The sequence below is a fragment of the Podarcis pityusensis genome (assembly GCF_964106645.2).
Source record: "Podarcis pityusensis genome assembly, chromosome: 8".
In the NCBI taxonomy this organism is placed as follows: Eukaryota; Metazoa; Chordata; class Lepidosauria; order Squamata; family Lacertidae; genus Podarcis; species Podarcis pityusensis.
This window is the reverse complement of record NC_138033.1, coordinates 73,467,374-73,481,569: the sequence shown is the minus strand read 5'-3', so window position 1 is coordinate 73,481,569 and position 14,196 is coordinate 73,467,374. Positions and strand designations below refer to the sequence as shown.

At 44.9% G+C, this 14,196-nt stretch overlaps 1 protein-coding gene and 1 long non-coding RNA gene across 13 annotated transcripts in view; one reads left to right on the top strand and one right to left on the bottom strand.

Moving 5' to 3' along the window:
- The window catches only part of SAMD11 (sterile alpha motif domain containing 11), a 297,706-nt gene that overhangs the window by 212,652 nt on the left and 70,858 nt on the right, over positions 1 to 14,196 (top strand). For all 11 annotated transcript variants that reach the window (XM_081016053.1, XM_081016051.1, XM_081016046.1 and 8 more), the window contains one exon: positions 3,789 to 3,913. In XM_081016053.1, coding sequence (XP_080872179.1) covers positions 3,789 to 3,913 — 125 coding nt within the window. The remainder of the gene's footprint in view (positions 1 to 3,788; positions 3,914 to 14,196) is intronic.
- Positions 4,168 to 12,860, bottom strand: LOC308482831. Of its 2 annotated transcripts, none has more exons than XR_013989439.1 (3): positions 12,799 to 12,860; positions 7,147 to 7,336; positions 4,168 to 4,315 (listed from the first exon to the last, which is right to left on the bottom strand). It is a non-coding gene; the product is annotated as an uncharacterized lncRNA (long non-coding RNA). The 2 variants fall into 2 exon arrangements; XR_013989440.1 differs by having other exon boundaries at positions 4,168 to 4,312.

Genomic DNA, 14,196 nt, shown 5'->3' with positions numbered 1-14,196 from the left:
TGGGGAGACAGAGCATGGCCGTTAAGGCTAGTAGCCATTGGTAACCTTATCCTCAATTAATTTGTGCAGTCCTCTTTTAAACCTTTTTTCAGCTAAGCCATGGTTTGGTTTAATGTGTTGTCCAGTCAGGGGATTGTGGTTTGTCTTACTCCAGGCAAACCATAAGCCTGGGTGTGCACAACACACTAAGCCAAACCAAGGCTTCACTCACAGCAACACAGGACCAGGAGAGAAGCAGAGAGGCCACAGTCTTCTATCTGGGAGCCTGCATGCTTTAACCTTTAACTTTCAATGCGTCTACTCTTGAGTAGGACTAGTATTGGGTACGACCATAACTTGGCCCAGCGTTACGTGCAACCTGAGTCAAAGGGTCTGTTTCAGGGAGGTGAAATGGAATGGCATCTCTTGGGAAAGGGCATTGCTGGCTAGCTGGCTGCAACTCTCAGTTGCAACACTCCCCACTGCAGCATTTTGTTGCCGCTTCCACTTTTCTCACCCATTCCTGACGTAATAAGTGAAGCGGCCATTACTTATCAGTAAAAACTGTTAAGATAGGGGACATACTTTGATTTGCTTGTCTGTGAGAAAGGGGGAGATTGGATGTTCCTTCTGTATTTTGCCCTCCCTTTTCTCCTCCGCGCTGTCAACGCTGAAAACCTTCTAAAGCATTAATTAGCAAAAAGGCGGGGTGGAGGGAAGAAAAATTTGGTCAAATTGAAAATGGTTACGGCAACCTTCAGTCCTTCAGGAGATTATCTGTCTCCTCTTCAACCTCTCAGGAGATCCCTATCTCTCTCTTAGGCCTCCTTTTCTAATCCGTTTTTAAAATATATATATATATAAAATACGCTGCTGGAAGGGATCAGACGACTAATCTGATTTCGTATGTGCGTGTTTGGGGGAGGGCGGGCGGGCATGGGAGAGCTGGCTGTGTTTTAGAAAAAAGAAAGAAAATCAGTGCATATCAGAAGGAAGTCTCTCTTCTTTTTAGGGGAGAGGCATCTGTGCCCCCCCCCCCCAGGCTGTCCCCAGCTCAGAGGTTCCTGCATTATGCTGGTAGGCGGTTTTCAGACTTTCTTGCTTACATATTAAGCTGCTTTATGCCCGCTCAGAGTTCACTAGCGCATTTCAGCCAAGCAAAAATGTTCAAGAAGGTTGTGAAGTAGGTCCTATGAAGGTACATGCCCTGGGGGAGAGGATATATCGTGGGGAGAGTCTCAAGGGCTAGTTGGAGAGGCTTGCAGGACTGCATTTGTCTCAGAGGCTGGTCGTCACCCATCCCTGGCCTATAGGAACTGTTCAACATGTGATTAAATTGTTCTTGGCCTGTTTCCACACAGGGGTGTGGGGAGAGTGACATGATCGGATGTCTGTGTGTGTTGGGGGATAGCAATCCCTGAGTTAGCCTCTCGAGAAAACTTAGTTGGGAGTCTTCAATCGGACAATCTAGTATTCTTTGAGCAGAGACTGAGGTCACATTCACACCATGCGTTTAAAGCGTTATGATTCCACTTTCAAGACGGCTTCCAGGAATTATTGGAGCTGTAGCTTGTTAAAGATGCTGAGAGTTATTTGGAGCTTATTACCCACTTCCCAGATTTGCATTTGGTTGAAACATTTTCAGAATGGTTTAACAATCAATCCCTCTTCCAAGGGATTTCTGGAAATTGGAGCTCTGTGAGGGGAAATAGAGCTCCCCTTTTTATTTATTTCATAGAATTTATATACCGCTTTATTGGAGGGGAAAACCTCAAAGTGATCAACTGTTTTTTATTGATAATTTCATTGTTTCATTCTTTTTGTAAACTGCTTTGAGGTTGTTGTTTTTTATAACCAAGCAGAATATAAATTTACGTAAATCTTTATAAACTTCATTTTGATGCCTGTATAAACCAGGCTATGGAACATTGCACTGACCTAACATGCCATTCCGTGGTCATTGCACATAAGAAGGGGGAAAAAACAGGTGCACAGACTTGCACCCTAGACTGCTGTGATGATGGGGTTATAAGCCAATTAAACCCACTGGCATGTCCACCATGTCAGGCCTCTTTTCTCACCCCACCCCTGGTCGGCCCACCCTCTTTTTCCTGTTGTGCTGACGGCAGCTTTTATCTGTCCTTTGTCCCTGACGTCCGGAGATATTGATTTGCACGATTAAGAGGAACCGATAATCGCCTCAAATTAATCCTCTAAACTCCTTTGGAAATATTTTGCATAATGCTTCTCGAAGGTGGTATCTAGGCAAGGGATAAGCCTTGAAATTGCTTGCCGTGGTGTCGGCAGGAGCCAGGCTGGCAGGGGAGAGGAGATATGGATTGGGCGGTATGATTTAAATGGCCAGTGGTGAAAACCAGCTGCTTCTTCACACGTAAATGGTAACTTGGGTGGCTGCATCGAGGCGATTCCACCTTGAAGGAACAGGGTAGCCCTTTTAGGATTGCAGCTAACATCGCTTGAAGACTCCTGTTAAGGTCAGGTTTGGTAGAGAGAGCAGTTCTGCAAGGGGTTGGGGCAAAAGAGGACAGATAGCACAAACCCACGCCACTGTCTGAAAATCTGGAGCCAGACGCCCATCGACAGCACCTGCCTCTAATGACTTTTCTGTCATAAACTTTATCTGATTAAGCAGAGCGCTGGACTGGAGATTAGCGCCCCTTCTCCCCCTCCCTTTTCCTCCCACACTCTGGACGGGCTCATGGGAGCAGCTCCGCAGCATTGCTGGTCCAAGCTGGGGAGGGATTCAGCCTCAAGGAGGGCTGTTTAAAGAGGGACAATTGCTAGGCAGATAACTCTTGGTCCCCTCACCCCAGCACTCACTGGTTAGGGTGGTCTCCGTGGAGCCAATGTGTGGGCGGTCATGTGCGGCGTCTTGCCGATGCACAGAGTAAGGCCGCTGGCTGTGTGAGTATGAACCTTCTTGGGAATTGCCTTTGCCTTAATTCTTTAATGTTGTGGGATGTTTTTGCTCCTCTGTAGTTCTCGTAGCATGTCAGGGAGAAGAGAAATTTGTGGAGGGCTTTGCCTGAATTATTTAATGTTGTGGAATGTTTTCATATCTCTGTCTGAACATGAAGTGCAGAAGAGAAATCCATGGGCATTAGGTCTACTGAAGGTTGTTAGTTGTGATGGAGTCTCTGCATCCTGATCTCAAATAGATCAGCAAATTCCACAGGTGTGGGGCCACCAACAAAAGAGCCCTGTCCTCTATGCCCACCATCAGGTGCTCTTCTTTTGAACTTCATTTACAGGTAGCAGAAAGGACAACACAAGAAGATCACTATTTAAGGGGAAAAGCAAACTCGCAGAATGCAGTTCTTAGCGCCTTGCGTTTTATTTTCTGATGTATTCTGCAACATGTTCTTGATGCAAGGATAGTGCATTAGTGGCAAATTTATTCTCCTTTATTAGTTGTTCTGTGATGCTTCCACCAACACTACCATATTATTGCTGTCTGGAGGGGCTGTGGTGCAACAAAAGAGCGACCAAAACGAACCAGATCATGTGCGGTATTTCAACAGGATGTTACAAAATCTGCACTGCCTGGAAGTAGAGCAGTATGACCACCCCCCCAAAAAATTGTAGGCATAAACAGTAGCAAAAGCAAGATTGCATGTGACTACCTTGATAGCACCATGAGCACAAATGACCCCAAATGCACATTCGGAGGAGGTCTTTGGGTATCATAGGGTTGGCTTGTGGGAGAGGGCAGTTAGGGTAAAAGAGCCTCAGGAGAAGCTTGCTAGCAATTGGCTGTGTAAGTGAAACCCTTCTTCTCCCTTCCACAGCCGGGACAACGAACTCACCTCCTTCATCTCCAACCTCCACCAGAGTCGCCAGCTCGTTATGCCAGAGACCCAGAGCCGGTGCGAATTCAAGAGAAGCAGCTTGGATGTTGGCTTGGGGGCAGCAGGTAAGCTTCCTGGCTCACCTCTTCTTCTCCCTCCTTGCCCCTGTGCCTTGTCCCCACCCCCAAATGTTTGGCTGCTGCCCCAGACCTGGGAAGGTGACTTTTTGTTTTGACCCTCACCTGGGCCATTCTGAGCCTCTCCTTGGTGTTTATCCTGTGATGTGGAGGCCTGTGTGTTCAGAGCATGCTCCGCCAGAGAGTCAAAGAGGCCTGCGGGCGGGGAAGGGGGTGGGTAAGCACGCAGTGAAGCAGAAAGAGACCTTGGTTGGGTTTGTAATTGCATTAATCAGAAGCTTGTCGCACGGTGCCTCCATCTCCGCCGGCCCCCTTGCTTGAGTGGCTGCCTCGACTTTATGCTGCGGTCTGACCTTTTGTGGGGTTTAGCAGGCTCCGGCTTGTCTTCTGCTGAAAGAGAGGGAGAGGGAGAGAATGAAAGACAGGTCGGTTGTATCTTCTGCTGATCCTTCCTCTCATTGACAGCGTTGGTGGGAAAGAGATGGGCTGGCTTTTGAAAGGGTGATGGTGCATAAATCAACAAGTGAGGCTATTGGATGGATGGCGGCTCTGTTGTGAGCCTTTATTTTTGTGAGCAGCCGGTGAAGGAAGGGGCTGTAGCTCACAGCAGTGCGTCTGCCTTGCCAGTCAGAAGGTCCCTGGTTCAATCCCCAGCATCTGCAGGTAGGGCTGGGAACGCCCCCCCCCCGTCTAAAACCCCACAAAGCTGCTGCTGTTCGGTGTAGACAGTACTGAGCTGGATGGACCCAGAGGTCTGACTCAGGATAAGGCAGCTTGCTGTCTTCTTAGGAACTGGTTGCTCAGAACATAACTAGGCCTTGAAGATAGGGGAAGGGAAACATTGAGGTAACTGCTAAGGATCCAGAGAGGCAGGGAAACAGGGATGTGTCCTGGGGTCAATCCAAGGCTTCAGCAATCTCCTAAATAACTATTTAGGATGTTTGTATTCCTTGTATCCTCGAGGAGCTGTGAGGGTGGTGTACATAGTCTGCCCCTTGTTGTATCTTCATAGCAAGCACTGTGAGGTTGGTTGAGCTGAGAAAGAGTGTTTAGGCCCTTAGAATGGAATCTGTGTGTACTCAGAAGTAAGGTTTGTAACCCTAAGTACGACTATATAGGTTCCCCAAGCTGCTGGAAGATTCAAGACAGAGCAAAGGAAGTACTTGTTCAAGCAGCACGGAGCTGTTTCCCACAAGAAGCAACAGTGGCCAACTAGGATGGCTTTAAAAGAGGATTAGACAAATTCATGGAGGAGACAGGTATCAATGGCTGCTAACCCTGTTGGCTGTGTTTTACCTCCTCTGTTAGAGGCAGTGTGCTTCTGAATATCAGCTGCTGCAAACTGCAGGAGAGTTGGTATTACGTTAAGGTCTTGCTTGTGGGCTTTCCTTTGGCCTCTGGGGGAACAGGAGGCTGGACTAGACGAGCCCCCAGTCTGATCCAGCAAGGCTCCTCTTATGTTCTTAAATGGAAGCATAAATCTGGTGCTGTACCTTGTCTTTTCGCAGAGGGGAGGTAGGCATAACTTGGACTTCTGCCTAGCCAGCACATGTGAGAGGAGAGGCCTGGGGGGAGGGGGGAGGGAAGCAGGTGCTGATAAAATCTAATTGCCCCATCGATTGCGCTCGGAGCTGCCGTGGGTTGCCGCTTAATGATTGAGATATTCTTAACTTGTTTGATGCAATGCTTAGCTAGACCCCGCTCTGCCCAGCCCACTGGGGACCGTAAGGTATTACAGGGATCTCTTAATCATGGAGCAGGGCTAGGCGTGCGCTCCCTGCCCAGCACCAAAAGATTTATTATAATTATCGCTGGGGCTTGGCTTTGCTCTCTCTGCAAGAATGCAGAGGTGAGATTGTGCTGTGTTAAGAAGGGGGCTGGGGGGGCTGCACTGTTAAACTCCTTCAAACATTGCCTCGCTGATGAAATCGGCTCAGGACAAGGCTAAATTAAACCACTGTGCGTAACTGAGTAAAACATCCCAGCCTGTCTCTCAGCTAAGGATGTTGGAATCTATTTGTCTCAGTCTCTCATTTTTACAATCTTTAGTTCTCTACATTTCTGTGTCTGTTTCCATTTTAGGGGGGGGGCATGAAAATTCGCCAGCATTTGAGAGCGACTTTTGCCCAATATACACATTTTTGTATGCAATTTTTCCTAATATGGACACATTTTTTTCAAAGCTATGTTCCCCAATATAGTGTATTTTTGTGTGTTGGTTTCATGTTTTTTTAATTAATAGATTTTTATTGTATTTTCCAAAAAGAAACAAATATAGTCAAACAATACAAACGAAATCATAGTTAATCAAGGCAACATTTTATGTGGGGGGAGAAGGGGAAGAGGGGAAATGGCTGGTGGTTCAGACCCCAACTGCTGTGCAGACATTCATGCAAATGGAACTATGTAAGGAAGGAGTCCATATATCAGATCACTTTCTTGTATTTACCTTGCCAGCAGAGTCATATCCTCTGTCCAATGTATGATTGGTGGTGGTGGGGAGTGACTTTATCTAGGCATTACCTTTTTAAATTACTATTACTATTAATTTCCATTTTCCCCATCATGCATAAAGCAACATACCTCGCAACACATCAAGCACTTTGCTTAAAAATATCAAATCAAATTATTACAGATCACTCCAAAAAAATATTTCCACATATTACAGTGAGATCTCGGGGGGTTATGAACTTTACAATTTTCTTGACACATATCTAGGCATTTTTATGCACACTTCACCTTAGCGCATGCTCTCGTTTTTTAAACTTATTACTTGGCTGGAGAACTGGCAGTGCAAAATTGGGAGAGGTGTGAATTTCAGGGAGTGGTTGTGTTTTGGTTTGTGTATTGTTTTGGAAAGTTCAAATTGAGTAGATTCACCTTTAAAGTGCTATCTGAATCAAATTTCCTCCCCTCTTCCCCAGATCCCCAGCCCAATTTTCCAGGGTTGTATCCAATTCTAGTCCTAACCTGGGTCCATTCATTTCAGTGGGTCTATTCTTGACTAAGCCCACATTGGACACAACCCCTTAGTATTTTAAGCCGCCACTGTACCACCTCTCCTCCTCCCTCTCAAGCAGAGCATGGCTTACAGAATAAGTGTTACATAAAGCAAATAGCACTCGCTTTTGAGAACTGAGTGCATTGTCATATTATGTACTCGAGTGTACTTGAGTGCTCTTTAACTGTAAAGCACTGAATGGTTGCCACAGAGGACTCACTGGCGGCTGCGGCTGCTACTCATGAGTCGTGCAGCAGTTCATAGGTCTTGCAAAGAGGAGCTGTGTCTTAAGGAGAGGGGGGGGTCACTTGTCTGCAGATCACTGGGTGGGATATATGGTAAAAACAATAACTGTCGCCAATCCTTCGCTTTTGCTTCACATCTTGCATATGCTGCCCAGGTAGGGTTTGCTGCCCACAAAAAAATAATAATACGATGAAGTCACCTTCTGTCCAAGTTGTAGAACAGGCATAGGCAAACTCAGCCCTCCAGATGTTTTTTGGGACTACAACTCCCATCATCCCTGACTACTGTTCCTGTTAGCTAGGGATGATGGGAGCTGTAGTCCCAAAACATATGGAGGGCCGAGTTTGCCTATGCCTGTTGTAGCAGGTGAATTTTTATACCACATAAGGCAGGAGTCTCCAACTTTTATTAGGCACATTTGGATTTTTGAGTGAGTGCTCTGGGTGCCACCCCCTCTGGCCGCCTCCCTCCCTCCCCTCCCAGGAAATTAGCCTGCTATGCAAAGGTAATGTTGACATTCATTGCTCCACCCAACATTTGCCTCTGGCTCTGCCCACCACTGTCATGTGGCCCCCTGGAAGGTTACCTAGAAGGGAATGTGGCCCTTGGACTGCAAAAAGCCCAGCCTTAGTCTATCTTGTATATCTACACTCCTGTTATTTTTATGTCTGCAGTCCACGGCTACTGATGTTATCCCCTTCCCACAGTACTGCAGCAGATGAATGCAAAAAAAGACCACTGATTTTTTTTTTAAAAAATGTAATTTGCTCTTAATTAATTCATTGCAGGATCTGTGCTCTCCTCCCCCCCCCCCCCCACAGTGGCAGGATTTGCAATTGTTCTAATGGTTGAGTTTTACCGACTCCCGCCGCTCCCCGGCTTCCCGCCACTCTTTGTGCCGCTGCGCGCCCCCCCCAACAGATCAGATAAATGCGAAGCTGCCTACAAGGTGCTGCTCTCTTGCCACAAAGGGATTTTCTCTGTGTGCGAGAAGGGAGGATGATGGCATAAGGCCCTTTTTAATCTTAATTGAGAGCGACACACAAAGGGATGAGCGCAGGAGCCGGGGTCCGCCTGACAAAGGCATGGCGGCAAAGCTGGAGGTTTGCACATCAAACACAGACTTAGAGCCTCCCTGAGAAGCTTGCTGCGTGTCTGTAAACAAATCCAATCCTTTCTATCCAGTTTGGCTAATTCACTCTGCCAGGGCATGCAAAAGCGAAGATGGGCGGCTGGCGGTGGAGGAGGGGGTGGGAAGCTTATGAAGACAGCGCCTGTCAAAAGAAGGAGCTGATCGGCTTGCGTGTGTCCGCAGGGAATGCTCCAGCCCTGGGGTCTTTTAGTTTCTTCCTATGGCTGACTCAAAACTATTTGCTCTTTTTTCTTCTCACCGCCCTGCTGTCACCCCAAATGCTTTGGGTACCTTCCAAAAAACTGCCTTTGGTTTCCATTGTCTTTTTCAGAATTCCATGTTGAACTGGTTTTTTGTTTGCCTTGTTTTAAGTTGCCCTCACCCTTGATCGCTCTCAGTGATGTTATTCTGCAGCCTGATCTGGTTGGCTGTATAGCATCATGACATTGTCCCGATTCACTACGACTGCATCCACTCCCCATGTTTGAAGCGCTATGATACCGTTTTAACAGTAGTTGAGAATCCTGGGAAATGTTGTTTGATTAGGGTGCTGGCTTCACAGAGCTACAGTTCCCAGAGGTATAATAGTGCTTCAAATGTATGGCACAGATGTGACCTATGTTTCTGATTAGTATCTCAGCTTTCCTCCAAGGAGATCAGCACGTCCTACATGATTCTTGCCTCCCACATTTTCTCCTCAAAACCATCCTGTGAGCAAAATTATGGGAATACAGTGGTACCTCGGGTTAAGTACTTAATTCGTTCCGGAGGTCCGTTCTTAACCTGAAACTGTTCTTCGAGACTTCCGGGTTGGCGCCATCGGCAATGGCGGAATTCCTCTGACCGGGAGGAATTTGCCCCGTGGGAAATTGGGTCTGGCCACCACGGTGAAGGCGGAGACCTGTAAAAATCACAGGCGGGAGAAGCCTGTGAACGTGGGATTCGGCGGGCACCTTCTGCGCCTCCCCTACTCGTGGGGAAACCCGTTTTCGGGGCTCCGGAGGAACGTGGGGTGAGTGGCGCGGTGCTTCGAATCGTCTGCTTCTTCCACAGAGCGAAGCCGCACAGCCGTTGCCGGAGAGCGCTGACCTTTTCCTGTGGACAATTTGACTTTAAAGTAATTACCCGTGAGTAGAGCTGAAACGGGAGAATTGGATTTCTAAAAGTATAATTTGGTATCGAAGCGGGGAGGTTTAAAACAGGAAGTCCGCCTCCCCCTTTTGTAAATAGACTGAGGCAATGAAGTTGCAAGCTGGAGTCCTGGAAAGTCTTTTGTAAAAGATTAAATTTCCATCGGTAAAGAACAAAACCCCCCTTTTGGAGGCAGGAGAAGAGGGGGGGAAGTTGTGGACTGAATATGCCTGCAGGAGAGAGCGAAGAGATCTAAAACACCGCCACTCTGACCCTGGAAACGGGCTGCTAGTAGGACTGATGTCTTTTGGAATGTTCATTGACAGCCTTTAGAACGTTCATTGACAGCTAGTTAAACAAGAGAAATACATTGTTTCTACTGTTTCCTGCTGCGTTAAAAAGGAGTAAAAGTAACTGAAAATTGAAACTAACTTGAAACTAATTTTCGGATTGTTTAAAAGAGGATACTATTGACTATTACAAATAGAAACTGTTTCCCCCTAGTGGAAGCCTTTGAAACCGGTTGCTTTACAAGAGTTGGGTTAGGGAAATTTCCAGCTGCAAGTTAAAAATCGTGAGACTCTGGGACTGACCTTGAATCTTTTGAGTGTTGTGGTTAATGGAAGAGGAAAAACAGACCAGTCAACTGCTGACAAAACATTAAAGTCTGGGAGGACTTGGCAACAGTCCAGGAGAGGTCCACCATCAGGCCCCCCTGCTTTTTCTGAGCCTTTGTACCAGTATATGTAAAACCAAGAGAAATGTTGACAGAAGAGGCTCTATTTTTTAAAAAATAATATTTATTAATAATTTCAGAATTACAGAAAAAAAGAGAAAAAATAAAAAACAACACTACAATGCATAAGAAGGGGAAAAAACACAAAAAATAAAAACCAATACAACAATACAGCAAAAAAAGGGAAAAAATGACACAAATCCCATATTATATATCTTGAACTTCCATTTGCTTGTTTCGTTGACCTCCTCACACCTCCCTTTTTGTATTCTAGTTTAGTTAGTTATTTCAGCAAATTCTTTCCATCTTTCTCATTCTTTATTAAATAGTTTATCTTAACAATTTAACCTATTAATTAACTCAACAGATCCTTTCCATCTTTCCCCATATTCTGTTATTCAAATTACCTTAATTTATTTAACCTTATCTTACCATAAAATACCTTAAAGCTTGAAACTTAATACACAGTTATACATAACTCCTGATACCATTTCTACTAGAGTCATATAGTTTCATTCCAACATTTTCCCTAATATTCATTAATTTTAGGCTAATTCCCTAAATATATTTTTTTTTTTATAAATTTTCTTCCAATCTTCCTCCAACGTCTCTTCTTCCTGGTCTCGGGTCGTGTCAGTCCTTACTGTCCATTCCATCTAGTCCATCAACCTGGAAGTCTTATGTCCGAGGCCCTTAAGTCTCTTCCATGTCCCTTCTGTAGATCATCTTCTTCTTGTTTATACCTGCACTTTTCCTTGTCTTTTGTTGGTCTCTTTCTTAATTTCTTTCCTTTCTCATTGAGGAGTAGGTCTCTGGGGGGTTCCAACCCAAAATTATCTCCGTCTCCCTTCATCAAACCAGCCCATTCCCCACAGTCCCACTCCCCACAGTCATCAATATAATCCAAAAAATGTTTACGAGCATATTTCAAAGTCTCTCCAAAGTTAAGAGCCTCCTCAGCTCCAGACTCCCCCTGGCCCACTCCAACTTCAGTCTTCAAAAACAGCGGCTTATGCTCCTGTAGGGCCTTGGGCCTCTCCATTTGTATTATTTGAGGTGCAACCGCAGCCTCCTCCATTATCTTCTGCACTTGCCCATTCAATACAGGTTCCTGAGTTGGACCCTGGATGGTTTCTGTATCACTATTCACTATTTGTCCACAGTTATTGGCCACAACAGTCATCAAATCCATTTTCTCATTCATCAAATCCATCTTCTCATGCATCTGTTCCAACAAAGCATTTGTCTTGCATAAAGCAAGCACCAAAACTTCCTTCCAGCTCATATTTAGTCAAGGTCAAAAGGACTAATCCCACGATCTTAATCTCACAGCTGTGGATTCCTCAAGTAGACTGCAGCAACAATTTAGCAAGCTCCCTCTAGAGGAGACAATTTCTATTTGTATCCATCTTTTTAAGACAAGTCCAACAAAGGAAAATTACTTTCATTTTTCATATATTTTGTTTCTTTAGAATGCAAAAGGCAACATTGGAATCAATTTATTTCTCTTCTTTAGCTATCTGTCAAAGTATTCCATTCACAGTCAATGAACCTCTCCAACAATTTCTGTCTCTGACACCCCGTTCCCAGGTTAGAGACGGTGGAAGCTTATCTTTCTTCACTCCCTCTCCTGCAGGCGTTACACAAAGTCCCCCCCCCTTTTCTCCTGCTTCCAAGGGGGTTTCAGTAGTTATAAATGAAGTAAATTTAGGCTTTTTTAACGACTTTCTAGGCTTTAGCTTACAAGGTTTTTGCTTCAGTCTATATACAAAAAGCGGAAGGCGGTCTTCCTGTTTTGAACCTTCCCGCTTCGATGTCAAATTAAGATATTTCTTGATCCAATTTTCCATTTCTACTCATGGGTACTTGTTTTAAATCCAATTGTCCACAGGAAAAAGTCAGCGCTCTCCGGCGATGGCTGTGCGGCTTCACTCCGTGAAAGTAGCAGTCAGTTCGCAGCACCGCACCGCTCACCCCACTTCACTCCGGAATCCCAAAAAGGGGTTTCCCGTGAGTAGGGGGGCGCTCCTGGTGCCCTGCCGAACCCCACGTTCCCAGGCTTCCTCCGCCTGGGATTTCTAGCGGGTCCCCACCTTCGCCGCGGCGGGAAGACCCAGTTTCCACGGATCTAGTTCCTCCGGTCGAAGGAACTCCGCCATTCGCCGATGGCGCTAACCCGGAAGTCAGACAGAAGAGGCTCTAGTGGCGGCATTATTTAAGATAAATGATTCATTGGATCAGCTTCATAGGAAAATGGACACGATAAATGCGAAAGTGGATGTTTCAATCATTAAAACTAACTTAAATATAGAAAGTATAAATAATACTAATATAGAAACTACCCAGAAATTGACACAGGAACCTATTTCGATACGGCAAACTGCGGAGGAGGCCAGGGAAAAAGCTGTTGTTGCTGAATGTAAAGAAACACAACTGGAGAGAAAGAGCAAGAGAGCCCCAGCCCTACAGAAGCAACTTGATGAATATAAGTTGACGCTTGCTATGACTGAACTTAAAGAAAAACAGACAAATTTGAGGATTAGAGTTCACCTTTGGTGGACATGCCCAAGGATTAAGACACTTTGGGAGATGATTCATAATGAAATGAAAAAGGTATTTAAATATACCTTTTTGAAGAAACCAGAGGCCTTTCTCCTGGGCATGGTCGGCCAATTAGTGTTAAAGAAGGATAGAACTCTTTTCACGTATGCAACAATAGCAGCAAGAATACTCATTGTGAAGTACTGGAAGACACAAGATTTATCTATCCGGGAAGAATGGCAGATGAAGTTGATGGACTATATGGAATTGGCGGAAACGACTGGCAGAAATCCGAGACTAGGGAGAAGAGACAGTGGAAGAAGACTGGAAAAAGTTTAATACTATTTTTAGAAATATTGTAAAAAATAATGAATGTTAGAAAAATGTTGGAATGATGTTATATGGCTTTAGTAGAAATGCTATAAGGAATTAAGTATAAATAGACTAATAGAGTATTAAAGGGAAAAATAAGATTAGAATATGTTAAGATAATTATAGGATAGAAAACAGAGGAAGATGGAAAGGAATTGCTGAAACAATTAATAGAAGTGGAATACGAAAAGGGAGGTGTGAGGAGGTTGTGGAAATAAGGGAATGAAAGTTAAGATATTGAAATTGTTCTGTGTTTTAAATGGTTTGCGTCTTGTTTTGTTAATCTTACGTTTTTTCTTTCTTTTTTTTCCCTTTGCTTTTTCTTTTCTTTTTTTCTTTTTTCTGTTTTATTGTGTTTAAATGGTTGGAAAATCAATAAATATCATCTAAAAAAATAAATAAATGAAACTGTTCTTAACCTGAAGCACCACTTTAGCTAATGGGGCCTCCTGCTGCTGCCGCGCCGCCGGAGCACGATTTCTGTTCTCATCCTGAAGCAAAGTTCTTAACCCAAGGTACTATTTCTGGGTTAGCAGAATCTGTAACCTGAAGCGTATGTAACCCGAGGTACCACTGTATTGGAATCTCCCTATTCCTAGTCTTGACTCTTATTATTAGCCATCCCCCATGGGATCCTGGATCATGAACCCTGAGCCTATGGTTGCTGATTGGTTGAGACCGCTCAGGTGATTATCATAGGAAGGAAAGAAATGAAGCAACATGGAAGGGGTGGGATATGGCACAGTAACTTTTGTTTTTTGTTTAGATAACTTTTCACTTCTCCAGAATCAGTGACTTTGACTTCAATGGCTAAAAGGTACGTCATGGTGCCATTTTTAAGTTTATTTTTGCTTTCTGTTACCATGATCTGGTTCACTGGCTTTCCAAATGGAAACAGCTTTCCAAATTATTTATTTGAACTTCTGAACGTTGTCAGTGCTGGGCACATGGGCACAAGAGCATGCGGGGAGCATGAAGCATAGTTCTGGCAGGATGGGACCTAGAGCCGTGTGACAAGGTCAGAGGAGACCCCATAGAAGAGCGTATTAGGAGTGCAGAGTCTGTTATGGGCTGTGGTTGATGCCTGGCTGGCATGAGGGCGGAGGAGGATA